The 15,490-nt window shown below is 58.7% G+C and overlaps 4 protein-coding genes across 4 annotated transcripts; 2 read left to right on the top strand and 2 right to left on the bottom strand.

The window, feature by feature from the left end:
- Positions 1–536: 536 nt before the first annotated feature.
- On the top strand, positions 537–3,252 carry BKCO1_6000170 (m protein repeat protein; the record flags this gene model as incomplete). The annotated part of the gene is made up of 3 exons (XM_020277817.1): positions 537–696; positions 750–1,969; positions 2,026–3,252. 3 exons carry the CDS (start codon positions 537–539, stop codon positions 3,250–3,252), a joined length of 2,607 nt encoding a protein of 868 aa, XP_020133830.1.
- A 762-nt stretch (positions 3,253–4,014) lies between these two features.
- Positions 4,015–5,143, bottom strand: BKCO1_6000169 (proteasome regulatory particle subunit; the record flags this gene model as incomplete). The annotated part of the gene is made up of 7 exons (XM_020277815.1): positions 4,015–4,080; positions 4,131–4,243; positions 4,306–4,519; positions 4,635–4,757; positions 4,820–4,948; positions 5,004–5,029; positions 5,086–5,143. 7 exons carry the CDS (start codon positions 5,141–5,143, stop codon positions 4,015–4,017), a joined length of 729 nt encoding a protein of 242 aa, XP_020133747.1.
- Positions 5,144–5,529: 386 nt separating this feature from the next.
- On the top strand, positions 5,530–7,217 carry BKCO1_6000168 (amidohydrolase 2; the record flags this gene model as incomplete). The annotated part of the gene is made up of 3 exons (XM_020277814.1): positions 5,530–6,515; positions 6,628–6,866; positions 6,925–7,217. 3 exons carry the CDS (start codon positions 5,530–5,532, stop codon positions 7,215–7,217), a joined length of 1,518 nt encoding a protein of 505 aa, XP_020133703.1.
- Positions 7,218–11,513: 4,296 nt separating this feature from the next.
- On the bottom strand, positions 11,514–11,783 carry BKCO1_6000167 (uncharacterized protein; the record flags this gene model as incomplete). The annotated part of the gene is made up of 1 exon (XM_020277813.1): positions 11,514–11,783. One exon carries the CDS (start codon positions 11,781–11,783, stop codon positions 11,514–11,516), a length of 270 nt encoding a protein of 89 aa, XP_020133705.1.
- Between the last annotated feature and the right edge of the window lie 3,707 nt (positions 11,784–15,490).

Here is a 15,490-nt window from a genome sequence, read left to right as displayed (position 1 = left end):
GGATGACGGGCAGAACGCCACGGACGAGGTCGATCCGGGACAGCGCGCGCGTGCTCGGGGCGGGCCAGCGGCGGGCCAGCGGCGAGCTGCCCCCAGGCCGGGGCAGAGACGAGGTCGACATAACCTTTGCGGCCCGTCGTTCTTCCTCGCAGCAGGCTGGCCGGGCTCACGGCTGGCCGGGCGACGGGGATGGTTTAGTGCAGGTGCGTGGTGGAGAGCGCTACAGGCACGCAGGTGCAGCTGGAGCCACGGAGCCACGGAGCGGCGATCGCGCATCATCGCGGCCACCCTGGTCCATGTCCATTCCTCTGTCCGTGCGCGCCGGGACCCTTGCAGGCCGACGTAACTTCAGGCCACGAACCCAACACCCTCGACCTCGCCCTTCCGCATGTCCAGAGACGCGCGCCAGACGCACTCTGCACCCTTGACGACCGGGCAAGCGATGAAACAGCACAAACGCCGGAGATTGCGCTAGATTGCCTGCGAGCCGGCCACCACCGACCCCAGTTGCCAGTTACACAGCAGCGACCGCAAGCATGAGCGCGAAGCAGTCCGGGAAGGGATGGGGCTCCTTCTTGCAGGGCGCCGTCGCCGGCCTCGAGTCGCGCCTGGACACCATTCTCGCCGAGGACGACCAGGCCTCTGCGCGCAGCAGGGCCGACGACAGTCTGCGGAAGAAGGCCGCCGCTGAGCAGAGTACCTAGTCACCCCACCGCCCCAGCTGCCATCGCCCTACTGACCGCCTGCAGGCCCCAACCGCACCCCGTCTCGCTCCCGCACGAACGACCGTCTCCAAGAACGCCTGGCCAAGGCTGTCAAGTCCGATGCGCCGCGCTCCGCAAGGCCGTCGTCCGAGTTTCCGTCGCGGACCGGCACTCCCACCAATGGCGCTGACACCTCGCGCACAAGCGTAGACTCGAGAACCTCTGAAATCCAGCCGCAGCCACCCCAACATGAAAAGACCGCCGCGCCGAGGCCCTCAAGCGACGGCGGCGATGGTGACGCGGCCCCGAAACCGGCAGACCAGGCAGACAAGGCTGAGGAAAAGGCCACATCGCAACTGGAAGATGGGAACTCATCTAATGTGGGCACAACGGACTCCCCCCGCGTATCAGTCGACTCCGGCCGTCCTGACACTCCAATTGATCCACCATCACGCGCCGAAACCCCGGCTTCTATACCTGACACCGCCTCGAGCGTTGATCTCAGCGCCTTCGCCAACGAGTCCGAGGATGTTGCGGCTCTGCGGCAGTCGTACGAAGAACTCACCAAGACACATCGTGATGAAATGACTGCGCACCTCGAGCGTATCGATGCACTACAATCCAAACTGAAATACCTTTCCGGCCAGGCTACATCACAAGCTCGTGCGGCTGCAAGCGGGGCAGACCAAGGATCCGTGGAGCAAAAATTGGCACAAAAGGACGAGCAAATAGCTCTTCTCATGGAAGAGGGCCAGACACTGGCGAAGAAGGAACTGACTCTTTCAACAAGCCTCAAGAATTTCCGCGCCAAGACCGGGCAACACGAAAAGACCATCATAGACCTCAAGAAGAAGCTGGCAAAGGCTGAGACCAGCGCAAGCGATGCTACTGAGCGGGCAAAGCGAGCTGAGGCTGCGGCAAAGGCGGCGGAGCAGAAAGTCAAACAACTCGAGAAGGTCGAAAAGGAAGCTAGCTCGCTCAAATCGGAGCGCGAGGACTCAAGCCGCACAATCGCGGAACTGAAGCGGCAATTGAGCGCAGCAAACGAACGTGCCGAAGCAGCCGAGAAGAAAGCCAAGAGCAACGCAGCAGCAGCAGAGCAATTGCGGGTGTCGGAGATTGAGGAAGAGCTTTCAGATCTCAAAATTGAGAAGAAGCTTGCGGAGGATCGGGCAAAGGCGGAGGCCCGTGAACTCAGGGAAGAATCTACCCGGCAACAGGAGAGGGCAACGGTGCTGGAGACGGAACTGCGGGGCGAGATAACGGTGTGTATCTATCTTAAAACTCCGCCTGGACAATTTACGCTGACTTTATGTCATAGAACCTCGAGACCAAGCTCGAAGTACTCCGTTCCCGTTCCGAGGAACACTCATCCAACCCGTCCGGCGACTCTCAGATCAAACTGCTGCGTCAGATCGAGACATTACAAACTCAATACTCCCTTGCTAGCGAAAACTGGCAGGGCATAGAAAGCAGCCTTACAGGCCGGGTTGCAGCTCTGGAGAAAGAGCGTGACGAGCTCGCTAAACGCGAATCTGACATCCGACGCAAGGCCCGTGAAGTGAACTCCAAGTCGCGCAAGCTGGAAGAAGAGCTCGACAATACCAGCGACCAAGCGCGGTCTCTAGAACACGAACTTAGTGAGCAAAAAGCGCAGATGTCAAAACTACAGTCACGCCTCGCTCAGGTAGAGAGGGAGCTCGAGAGCACCAAAGCGAACTTCGAGCAACAAAAGAAGGCCTGGGAGGTCGAAATGGCGGCGAAGATCGACGAGGAGAAGACCAAATGGCGGCTCGAATCCACCATGTCTCCCGTTTCCGGCCCCGGCGACAGCCAAAGTCATTTCCTTTCGCCACAGACGCCGTCGCTGTCGGGCACCATGTTCAGCCGAAAGCATTCGGGCGATCAGTCAATGGGCTTGAACTCGCGCCGCGGCACCCCAAGGAACGTATCGTCAGAACTGCTGCTATCGCTGGAGTCGCAGCCACAGCCCCGGCGCGTGGGCTCTTCACAGCGCACCCCGGGCTTCCCCGGCACGCCGCAGCGCCAGGACTCATCGACCTCGACCAACACGAACGGCCACAACGGCCTCAACCACCCCGGCGCGCCGCCCTCCATCCACACCGTCGACGACTCGGCCGACGCCTTCGAGCGCTCGTCCTCGCCCCACCGCACCGTCGCGGACATGATCTCCGTCAGCACCGTCGGCAACGCCGGGCCCTCGGTCCAGCTCGTCGAGCGCATGAGCGCCGCCGTGCGCCGGCTCGAGTCGGAAAAGGCCGTGTCGAAGGAAGAGCTCGCGCGGCTGTCGGCGCAGCGCGACGAAGCGCGCGAGGAGGTGGTCGCGCTGATGCGCGAGGTCGACGAGAAGCGCGCGCAGGGGAAGCTCGTCGAGCAGCTGCGCCGCGAGCTGGCCGAGGTCAATGCCCGGTACGAGACGACGCTCGAGGCGCTCGGCGAGAAGAGCGAGCAGGTCGAGGAGCTGCAGAATGATGTTGATGACTTGAAGAAGATTTATAAGGATTTGGTGGAGAGGACGATGAAGTAAGTAGTTGCAGTGTTTGCTGCTGGGGGGGGGGGTGGCGTTGGGAGGAATAAAGGGAGGAGGTCCGAGGAGGTGGGGACTGTTGCGCTGCCGCCGCCGCCGCTGCTGCTTGTTTCAATCTGTGTACTCCCACGCGGACATGCTATTTATATTGGTATGTACGCGGTTGGGGGGATGGAGCCTGTCATCAACGATGTTCATGCAAATCATGTAGGAAGCATTCGTGGCGTTCTTTGTCTTATGTTTGGTATATTTTCCTGGATGCCATTGTTACAAATCTTCTCGATATTCCCTTTCTTGTTCACACGCAGCAAAGCTTAAGTCTCGTTGTCGCCGCAAGACAGAAAACTTAGATACCGATATAGTTGGCACTGATAATGGACACTGTATTTCTCCATTCTATATACTAGCTACTAGCTACTGGCCCCTGGTACTTAGTCTTGTGGGTTAGGCTGGTGGTTAGGTTAAGATTGGATTAAGGTTGCATATCTTTCAACCTAGTGTTAACTCTACATTCCAGATCTGCAATTTCGTAGGGTATCACTCGCCATGCAGAATCAAACATTGGTAGCAATAGACCTTCACCTACCTGTAAGATACTTACCAGAGATTGTTTGTGCTTAAATACATGATTCAATGTGATTTCGCCTTCGAGGCCACCACCTGAGTAAGAGAATGCTGTGTTCCACTTTCGGGGGTATATATGCTGACAGCGTAGCTGTCCGGATATTCAGACGGGGAGTAATGAAATCGAGGAAGCCTCTTTCAAGACTTAGATGAAGTCAGCTCAACGCCCTCGAGCTCTGCGCTCTGGATGATGTAGTTCATGATCTGTTCCATTAGCACGCTGCTAATGATGCGGGCAACCTATCAATATTCACCTTCGCGTCCGGAGCAAGCTCGATCGCGAGCGACCCATCACCGGCTTTCTTCTCCGTGTCTGCGCCGGCTTTGAGGAGCACCAATGCTGCGTCGCCGTGCCCCTCGGCAATGGCTATGCGATACCGTCAGCGTTTCGTTCACTAGTGGCCTCGCTTCACCCAGTCTCCAACATACTATGATGTAACGCAGTCATTCCATCCATATCAGTCGCATTGAGCGGACTGTTTGCTTCCAGCAGTAATTTGATCATAGGAACCGAGCCGACCGCTGCGGCGCGGTGCAGGGCAAGCTGGCCACGCTTGTCTTTCACGCGAGCCGACGCCTTCTTCGCGATCAGCTTCCGCGCGGTATCGAGGTTGTTCTTCGAGGCGGTAAAGTGCAGAGCAGTCTGGCAGTGGTCGGTAAGCACGATTGGCTAGCCAACGAGCGGAGGAGGGGTTGGACCTGGCCGTTGTTGTCTGGATGCAAAGTCAGCCGCGTTGTCTGGATGGCGCGGAATGTACAGCTTCCAGTGAGAACGCACTCTTCATGTTGACATCAGCGTCGCGTGAGAGGAGCAGGTCGACCAGCTCGTCAGCGTCCTTCAGGCTCGCGGCCATCATAAGCGGCGTCCAGCCAGAGCCATCCTGCCGCGCGGTTCAGCCGTCGAGCAATTGTATCCCTCTCCCTTTTGACGGCGTGCTCGTACCTGCGCATCGATGTCGAAGTTCTTGGTCTGGATGAGTTGCGAGATGATGGGTATGCGATTGTACGAAACGGCCCAGTGAATTGGCAAACGGTCGTCGTCATCGCGACGGGTGGCAAGCTTCGGATTCGCCTAGGCAGGATGCACTCAGCGCATGTTTGGGGGGCCAGAGGGAGCTCGTACGGACGTTGAGCAGAGATTCGACGACGTGAGCTGCGCAAGACGTCAGCGGAGCGGGGCGGGGCAGCGGGGCAGCGGGCAGTGCGGACTTTTGCCTTCGCGACAGGCGTCGTGGATGGCGCAGCGGGACGGGTCCTGGGCGGCCATGGCGAGCGCTGGGGCTCGGTGCAGCTCCACAAGGCGCGGAACGGCGAGGCGGGCAGCGTGGGGAAGGCAAAGAGCGCGGTGGTGGGTGGTGCGGACATGAGCTCGGACGGCTGGTGGAGGCAGCGCGCGGGCGCAGCTCTCGGTCCCCGTGCGGCTAGCGCGCCCAGTTCGCGTCTCGCAGGCGCGTGCTGGAAGCTTGACGTAACCCGCCAGACAACCTCTGCAGCGGACCAGACGCCACATGGAGCTCTCCCCCATCAGCACCGCGAGGCTCTGCGATAGCTTGGCACTGTGCTGACTCGCCCGTCCGCTTGACATGTGCCTCGTCCCTGTCGAGGCCACAGCCGTACTCACGCCCCCTGGATATCCGCCGTCAATTTTCCACCATGGCCTCGTCGCTGCCTCTCATCACGCTGGAGGAACATTATGTTGATCATCAGGTGCTCAGCAACTCGCAGGAGGATACCCACGCCTACTCCGGCTTCTCCCAGCCGTTGATGAACAAGCTGGGCTCGCTGGGCGACGACCGCCTCGCCGACCTCGATGCCAACTCCATCTCCATGCAAGTCCTTTCCCACGCGCCTGTCGATCCATCTCCACCCGTCTGCCGCGGGGCCAATGACCGGTTGGCCGCCACCGTCCGGAGAAACCCTAGCCGCTACGCTGCCTTTGCTCTCCTGCCTATGGGCGATCCCCAAGCCGCAGCCGAGGAGTTGAACCGCTGCGTGAGCGATCTGGGCTTCGTGGGCGCCCTAGTCAACAACCATCACAAGGGCTCCTACTACGACGACCCCCGCTACTGGCCAGTCTTCTCCACTGCGCAGGGCCTGGATGTGCCCGTTTACATCCATCCCACCTTTCCTTCCCAGGATAAAATCTACCAGTACCGCGGCCACTACTCCGATTCAGTTGCCCAGATGCTAGGCGCCTGGGGTTGGGGCTGGCACAGCGATGTTGGCCTCCATCTTCTTCGCCTGTACGCTGCCGGCCTGTTTGACTTGTTCCCGAGGCTCAAGGTCGTGATTGGCCACATGGGAGAGATGTTGCCGTTCCAGCTGGACCGCATCATCGACATTACCGAAGACATGAATACGCCCGAGTGGAACCGCCCGCGTGGACTCCGAGAAGTCTGGGAAAACAACATCTGGATCACCACCTCCGGCATGTTCTCGCTGGCACCAATGACATGCCTGCTGAAGGTTACGACTCCAGACAAGATCATGCTTAGCGTCGACTATCCGTTCTCGTCGAATGAGAAGGGCAAACAGTTCATCAATGACCTGTGGAACAGTGGCATCGTAAGTGGGAGAGACGTGGAGGGAATCGCATATCGGAACGCAGAGGCACTATTAAAGCTTCGGGCTGGCGAGGAGTGAGTATTCCAGCTTTACTTTCCCGCTCCGTGTCCGTCCCGCTTCATGTCGAATTAGCGTCCTCACTTTCGTTATCCTGGCGTGATACATCCGCTGACATGTGAGTGACAGCTACAGCAACCCTGCGCAGAAGCGCGCGCTGGGCGAGGGTGTCAACGACAGCTCAAGGAAGAAGCGTGGAAGGCCTCCAAAGGAATCCGATGTGCCTGCACCAGAACCGGGCGCTCCGATGCCCAACTCACCTGTCGAGAGTGAAGCCGCCACTCGCCGCCTGGAGAAGAGGAAATGCCAGTATTGCCAAAGGATCTTCAGCAGAATCGAGCATCGAGTACGCCACGAGAAGACTACCCGTAAGTTATATGTTATCCTCATGAACCTCACTACAAGCTGCTCACGTGCATCTTCTAGACATGGGAGAGAAGCCTTTTCAATGCCAGCACTGTTCGAAAGCCTTCTCGAGGAGCGACAACTTCCACCAACACCTTCGTACTGTGCACAGTAATGAGACGACTTCTACTAACCAGCAAAACGGTGAAAACAGCACCAATTCTAATAGCAACGATGGCAACAGTGGAAGCGGAAACGACCAAGCAGGAACCGTCTTTGACCAGTCAGATGCTGCGACATCCTTCTTTGAAGGACTTCAAACGTACGCGAATGAGCACAACAGTCCTTCTGAGGGCAAGGAAGACTGGCAATAAGACCCCAGAACACCAGGCTGACGCCATGATCCGACAATACAGACAGTTAGAGACCTAGTCGAGTGCTCGGTCCAACGTCCAGCGGGAGGGGTCCAGGCGAAAGTTAAAACGAATGAACTAAGGGATGTCCACAACATCGCTACTCCGGATAGCTGCTGCATCAATTCGTCACCCATATGGCATGTTTAAGAAGCAACATGCCCTATCAGAGTTCATAATGCCGCCGGGACAATGCATTTCCTCGGTCAACGCCCGCGCTACCAGCTGCAAGGGCTGCGGGCAATGCCAGTTGGAATATTCCTGTCGGGTGGAGTAGGTGTGAACCGGCCACCCCATCCGTAACTATTGCTTGGAGCGGACCGTCATTCAGGAAACTTGCATCAGCCAGGTTCGGGAGGACCGTTCCCACGACGCAGGTTGACGAATCGATCCAACTTGAAGGGTGAAAGGGCATAGCTAGGAGAAAAGAGGAGAAGCGATTGCGAACGGGATGAACTATGCAATGCCGGTACCGTTATTTTAGGGAAGTCAACGCCGGCGCTCTCTTCTGAGGAAATCTCAACGGTTTTGCTGCAGCAGCATCGGCGTCGGCAAGGGGCGGGAAACTATTGGGGACCCACAAAGGGGAACGATGCTGAGAATTTAGAGAAGGTATAAAGATAAAAGAAATAATCCCACCAACCAGCAAGACGGACCACTTTTCTCCAATGAAATATGAACACCGCTGAAGAACCCCACTCTACTGCTGAACAAGGGGGAAGGGGCCGGGGGCCGGGGGCCGGGGGGAGAGGCGATGCGAGCGATCGGATCGGAACCCCGCCGCCGCAATTTGTCGGACAGGGCTCTCCCCATCGGTTTTCCTCCCCCTCCCCGTGTTGCTATTGAAACACGAGCCGCGCACGCGTTCTTTTTGGTGTTCTCCCTTCCTTCATGTTGCCAGCTCACGTGGTGAGTTCTGATTGATAGATGGTTTCTTTCCTTCTCATCGCCTGCTCTTGGCGTGCTTGGGAGTAACCAGGTCCCTGTTGTCTGTCTGGGGGCCGAGACTGCGAATTGCGCACTGGCAACGCTCTTCGATCTTGGCCGTCCCTGTCTTCGGATTGTCTTGGATTGTTGGTAAGTGGGTGTGCCACCGGAAGGCAATGGTCCGGCCCATTGAGGGAATCTGGAAAGGGACTAGAGCGGATGGATGGGTGGATAGAGGGGCATAAGATGCATTGCTTTGATCTTGTGCGGCGAAGATGGAGGACAGAAAGGGGCAGCCGTTTTTCCTTGCTAGTAGCAGCAGGAGCAGCGCCGCCACCACTACTATCGTTGTCGCCGTTGTCGCCGAACCCACATAGGTACTCCGGCCCGTCCTTGTCCTACGGTCTGAAGGAAATGAATCATAGTTCGAATTAAAAGCAAGAAAAAGAAAACAAGAGTCAACAACAGCGGCACTGGTGACAATAGTCCGCTCGTGTTTCGGGTACGGATGGATGGACGGAATCTCGATTGCCGTCGTCATGTTTTTGTTGGGTTGGGATCCTTGCTGCCTCACCTCAAATTTTCCATGGCCTCGGGTCCCGCGTGCATACAATGTGTAGGTGCAATGCGCACGCAGTTCCTTCGACTATGTAGACGGTGGTGGAACGTTAGGTTGTAGTCGCTTCATTTTTTTTGATGCTGGTTGAAGGTGGGGTGAGGCCGGGGGTATGGGGTCAGGTCGTGACCGGAGGCCAGGAGTGTTTGTCACTGTGTTGGTGTTGGTTGGTTTGCGCGTAGTTAGTGGGCCGGGATCGCATGATCCAACAATGAACGAACCTATGACAACGAACGAACCCGGGTGGCCGGCAAGTCTACTATTGTTCCAAACTCCGAAGTAACGGACGTGGGGCCTCCAACGGACAACCCTTTTGGTGTCTTGGCGGAAGCGAACAAAAAGAAAGACGTCCGAGAACGGTGTCAATTGGGAGATTGCCCGTACACGGTACATGGTTGTTGTTGTTCTGGACCGGTCGATCTGCCTTTGTGCATCACATATATGAGGTACCTACATATGAGCGAACGCATGCAATGCGCAACAGGGCACACGGCAGCAATGAAGGCCAACACGTCGGGTGAGAACCAAACTTCGTCTCTCCGGGTTTCCGAGACTATGGCGAAAGAAAGGGGGAGAGGAGAAAACAAAGCATGGTGGTCCGACCTTTCTCTTCTACCTCTTCGGTGTCGAGTCATATCTGCAGCTCGTGGAATCTCTTGACTTTGTTCACAGCATGCTGTATGTGTGATGCACTGCGAAAATGGAGCAATTGGATTCTGGTCTGGACTTTTGACTCATGTCCGAAAATCTGTTTTGGCTATCTAAAACAACGTGGAAGTTGGCCTAATAATAAATATGTATATCGTAGTAAAAGTTTTTGGTACCCGAGAAAGGAAGAAGGAAAAAACAGGGGTATGGTTCGTACATCGTTCGACAGGTGAGGTCATAAAGGCTACAAAGCATTGTTGGATGGAGAAAAAATAAAACGCCTATACCGGTCCGTTCCAACAGAAAGGAGATGGAAACTCCGAGAGAGGAGTTCAAACGCGACGACGATCAAAACAGAGCAGAAAGCCAATAAGCGCTTGCTGTTCTGTGGAAGTGGGAATACGGGGAGAAGGGGTGCAATGGCAAGGCGAACAAGACCACTGCGCAGCCGCGTCTAGATCGCCGGAGCTCGATGGTGAGGTTGGAATAGTGCTGCCGGAAGTCCGAACGCCGATCGCACTGGCGGCCGAGGGAAGGACCGAGCCATCGAGCGTGTTGGTCTGACCTCGTCAGGGTCTGCGCACCGCGGCAACAACATCATCGTCGCAAAACAACGATGTCGCAGTGAAGCAGCGATGACGATGGTGGGACCAAGCAAGGAAGAGCACGTCAGTCGGAACCCACTCCCGTATAGTTCGGTAGGTACACGAGAGCCAGGCCCATCTATCCGCTGCGGGCGATCAAACGTTCTAGATTGAGCCGCACGGCTTTTCCGCTTGTCGGGCCAGAAGGTTGACCAGGGTCGGCGCTATTGAAAATTGCCTCTTTCGCAACGCAGCCGGGAGGGGTCTGGTGGTCCAGCCCTGTGTACAAGGCGGGAACTGACATGACGTCCGATCAGCCACCGGTCAGAGATGCTGCGACGAGGCAGAAAAAAAAAAAAAGAGGCGGCACACGGGAGGCCGAATGAGGCGTTCCTGAGTAGCTTCTGAGCCGTGCCGTCCCGTTGCTGCAGCGGCAGTAGTCTGACGTCGCTTGGGTTTTTGCGATCGGCAGCTGTTCTCCAGATGATGGCAATGCTGTGGTTCGTTCGGCGGGCGTATCCGCGCACCACGGAGCGTGTGCCTTGTCCGTCGGCGGCAATAATGTCAGGCGCATGCTGGAACGCTGCTCGACGGGTTGGGTGAAGATGTTCGGCCGAGTGCCTCCAATGCGACTGTGTGATCCGCGGGGCCGTCCAATGGTGGGACACGTCGGGGAGGCGGAGCGCAGGAGGGGAGAGGATGCAGCACCGTTCGACTTGTGCATGCATGCGGAGGTGCGGAAGGTGCACAGCCAGTGGCTGTTGTTGCTGCTGCTGCTGCACTGGCGCTGACGTGCACCTGTGGTCACCGCCGCAGCAGACGTAGGCATCCCTCGCCTTAACCGGAGTTTCCACCTCGTCGCAAACCGGCAGTCGAGAGGCGAGCGGAGATTGGGGGTGCGGCGGCATCGAGATCTGTGCGGCATCGAGGATTGCGAGAAAGGCGCACACCCTCTTCCTCCCGGGCGCTCACCCCACACGTGAACGCCATCAAGTCGTGTGACCACAACACAGCACCGCCGGCCGGCCAGCACAACGATTAGCCTGGGCGGCAATTGTTCATGTTGGTTTCGCGTGCTACACGCCACCGCCCCGCGAAAACCCGGGAGAGGGAAGGGAACAAGCAGAAAACGTTCCGGCGTGCATAAGCCGTGCGCCGGGCCAGGCTGATGAGACTCGCTGCGCACAAGACTGCCGCCTGGGCTGATGCAGCAGAGAAACAGAGGGAAGGAAAAAAAAATAAAAGGCGCGTGAGCAGGCACCAGCTTGCAGACGAATGGCGGCGAGCGCTAAGGGACGACGAAGTGTCTCCAAACGCGGGGAATCGAAACAATAAGGATGATCGGCATCGGAAGGTAGAGAAGAAGGAAGGAAAAAAAGAAGGCGCGTCTAGCCTCAAGCCCAATCATAACGCCAGGCACACCGCTCCCAGACACCACACGTGTGATGGATGCATGCAGGCGCACGCGCGCCGCCGTTTTCCTTAGCGGTTCTTTGCCACGCCACCGAGCGTGAAGCGCCGCAGCCGGTTGCGCATGGTCGGACTGGTGGGGCTGGAGGGCGTCGACGAGTCTGCTGACGACGACGACGAGGTGGAGGCGCCCGAGTTGCTGGCTTTGCGCGGCTTGCTGGAGTAGTCGCTGGTCGAGCTGCGCCGTTGGGTCTCGGCGAGGATGTCTTCGAGGCTGACGTTGTAGCCCGAGTAGGTGGGTTGCGTGGTGGTGTCGAGCACCTCGATGAATTTGGATGCCATGGCTTCTTTCGGGGGTGGGTTGGGGGTTTGGTTCTCTGTCCGGGCTGGTGCCGAGCAGGAGCAGGAGGAGGCCGAGATATTTAGCAGTGCGGCGGGCGGATCGGCGTCCAGAACGGGCAATTGGCGAGGGAGGGGGCTTTAAATAAATGTGGCGAGGTGGTGGGTGGTGGGCTGCCGAGTGGACGAGTTCTGGACCAGCGTGATTGATGGAGGTATGCAGGGGAGCTTATAAGCAGCGGATCCAAGGCTTGGGGTCGCGAGGTGGAATCTAGCAGCTGCATACACATGGGCAGGCCAGACCCTTTTCAAGAAAGGGGAAGCCAGCCGGGCACAGCTCGGCCGGGTAAGGCTCTGCTTGTTGGAGAGCGGCGCTGCCCACGCGCATCAACGCGCGCCCCACGAGACGACGACATTGCCGATCGCCCTGGGCTCGCGCGACCCCTGTCTGGAGCCGGACCCTGACACTGGCCTGCGCGCGTGCCTTGACGATGATTACTCGGACCGGCGCCTTACGACGCTGCTGATGAACAACAGGCGATCCTTCGCCGCCGTGCGACCCAGCGGTGCCAACGCTGCTAATTCCGTCGCCGGCAGGCGGCAGCGGCAGGTGGACGCGACGGCCGGCAGCTCGGCCAACACCCGGAGTGCAGGATTGCGCATCTCTGGTGCTCTGGTGCTCTGCTGCCCGGCCATGCGCCAGGTACATGCGCAGCCTGCTGTTTGGCCGGATGCCTGATGCCTGCTGCGCTCTGACGCAGGGCCGGGCAGGGGTGCGGAGCCGGGGCCTTCCTGGGCGCTGTTCTCGCCGCCGCCGCCGCGTCGTTGCTCCCCTCCGTTCTCCATCTTTTCCCTGGTCCCCGGCCACCAACACCCGCCGCACGCCGGCCTCTGCCCTGCTGCGTGACCTCACTGCCCGGGCGCCCCATCTCGCGCTAGTTGCGACACCGCAAGCGGCGGAAGCTGTGGGTCTCGGCCGCCCGCCGCGGAAAGAGAGCGACGCCCACCAGCGCCAGCGGGACCCGCGAGTCGCGCGAGTCGCGCGCATAACCGACTGACTGACCACACTGCAGCCGCTCTGGGGATGACGTTTCTCGCACCGCAGCAGAGCGTGTTCATGGATAGACAGGGTCCCGCGGATCGCGGCACCAACTAGCTGCTAGCCAACGCGTCGTGCCAACGGTGCCGCCGCCCAATCTCCACGTTGGAACTTAATAATCCAACCGACACAACATCTCTCCGCACGCCCTGCCGCCGACGCTGCAAAAAGATGCATCTTCCTTGTGGCCTCAGATTGGACCTCGCTGCTACTTTCCGCACCTGTCGTGGTGCGCCTTGGGGCTGCCGTCCGCCGTGCCCAGTCTCCCTCCAACCATGGGCCCACCACACTCTCACCTCTATGCAACCGCTCCGACACCGACTGGCCCTCAGCTGCGCGCCTCGCAGGCGAGCGGAGTGGCTTTGGTTGTCTTGGGCGTCGCACACATGAGGGCAGGCTGCCTCTTTTTTTTTTCCACCTGACGTCGCAGGAAGTCGTGGCGGTGCGGCTGAGCATCTTCGACCTTGCCGCCTACCTCGTTCGTTACGAGTCCAACTAAACAACAGCGGTCGTGTACGTCACACAACCCTGCTGCGGTCAGCTTCGCAAGCAGTTCTTTGGACAGCCCAGCGGATGCGCGCGGACGACGCCGTCGTGCCGTCCCAGCAGTGGCGAAAACGACACGACGCCATGTCACGGCGGGGACGGCGGAGACGACGACGACGACGACGACGACGAACAAGACTTGACGCAACTACTAACAGGGTCGGGACAGGACAAGCGCGGGACCAAGAGAGAGAGGACGGCTGGATCAAGGTTCGCCGCCCGTTCCGGCCGTCGCCATGTACCGCCGTCCATCGTCGATGCGCGTAGGAGTTTCTAAGTCTTTGGTAGCCGCCATGGCTCATGCAGCCAGAGTGCCTGGGCGGAGATAAAGCTTTAGCGCGGCGTGGAGAGCGGGCCGGGGCTGACTCCTCTGTTTCGTCGGACTCGGTGGTGAATTGGCGTTGTTCTATATTCGTGGGCTGGACGCAGCTCTGACGTCGGTGTGGCTACTCCCGTCCCTTGCGAAAGCTCCGTCGCTGCTAACTGCATTGAGCATCTGCACCAGCGCCTCGTTACCAGGAATCAACTAGCCGCGCAGTCGCAGTCGGCAGATGCGGATACGAACCTCTCTGCTTTGCTTTTCGCGTCCGAGTCCAGCAGCCAGCAGCAGCCGGCAGCAGCTTGACGCCTGGCATCATGTCTGACAAAGGCGACTCGCCTGGGCGTCAGACCTCCCACCGCTCTGGCGCATGCTGCGCGCGACGGGACCGGGGGTAAATCATATCTCCACTGTATCTCGCAGCTTAAACTAGCCGGCATGCCGTGCATCCCGGGTTGCGACAGGTCGATCGTCGCACGGCAAAACGGTGTGAGGTTGGGATTGCCGTTACAGCAACAAGATGTTGAAGAAAACGTGGGGGGTTAGGCTGGCACGCTTTCGTTGGTCAGTGGAGCCTAGGCGGAGACGAAGGCGCTCGAGAGCTGTCACTGCTGCGCCCCTCTATTCTCCCCACACGACCACACCACCCGCCCACCGCGAAAGCACAGAAAAGGGAAGCATACCGCGCTAATGTGCGATGACATCGCCAGAGCACATCTGCCTCGACTTTCGTCTCGAGTCCTGAAACAGATCAGCTGCGAAGCAGAACAGTCATGACGACCACTCCAGCATAGCCCTCAGGCACTCACGTCAAGCGCTCGCCGCTTGCTCGCGCTCTGCGCCCGTTGATCGCCATAGTTGGGCGGGATATCGCACAAGGCGGCGCCATGTACACAGTAAGACAGCCAACCGGGCGCCTGTCGGTTTCCCGCGCGCCCGCCCAGATGTTTCCCACTCTCCCAGCATCTGCATCTGCATCAGCATCAGCATCTGCATCAGCATCGAAAAAGGCATGCATCTGTCTCGCCGCCACCGCTCCTTCTTTCTCAGTCTCCGGAGTTTCCGGAGAGGTGTTGTTGTCCCTCCAAACTCGGAGCGTACCTCCGTCGCACCGCCTACCTACGTGTGCTGGGATCCTGTGCCTTACGGGGCCGGGCGGGATTGGCTTCAGAAAGCGGCTAAGCATGACTAGCCGTGCACACGTGCCGCCCCCATAATCCGCTCCCTCTTCCGTTTCTTGACCAGCGAAGCTCGGCAAAGCTTCAGGAACCGGGGCGGGACGCAGGACCCACCAGATGAAAATGAAGAGAGCAAATCCGGCAAGGAACGAGTCAAGACGGTGAGGACAGTTCGCACGTCGCCGATGAAAATCACGCGCTTCCGGCGCTCCCACTACTCGGCGTGGAGTTCAGACGGGGGTCTGAGCAGTGCACTACAGAAGTTCGCTACCACGCGGCCGGATGTAGACCGGTGATGATGGAGGTGGGAACGGATAGCTGAATGACCAATGGCTTTCGCTCTTTTGCATATGGATCGGCAACGACAGACCGTGCGGGTTTACTGGGGGACATCTTTCCTGAGCCAGAAAGGAAAAAAAATTTAGGCCGACCTCCACTTTCTTCACCTCCTCGACATGGGCATCGTCATTTTCTTCCTCGGCGCTTTGGAAGTACTAGGAAACAAAGGCACCGTGACAATAGGGCCGGATCGCATGCATGCAGCACGGGAGCGCGTGAGCGAGACGAG

This window comes from Diplodia corticola, assembly GCF_001883845.1.
Source record: "Diplodia corticola strain CBS 112549 chromosome Unknown scaffold6, whole genome shotgun sequence".
Taxonomy (NCBI): domain Eukaryota; kingdom Fungi; phylum Ascomycota; class Dothideomycetes; order Botryosphaeriales; family Botryosphaeriaceae; genus Diplodia; species Diplodia corticola.
Note: the sequence above shows the minus strand (reverse complement) of the source record. Positions and strands in the feature narration are given on the sequence as shown.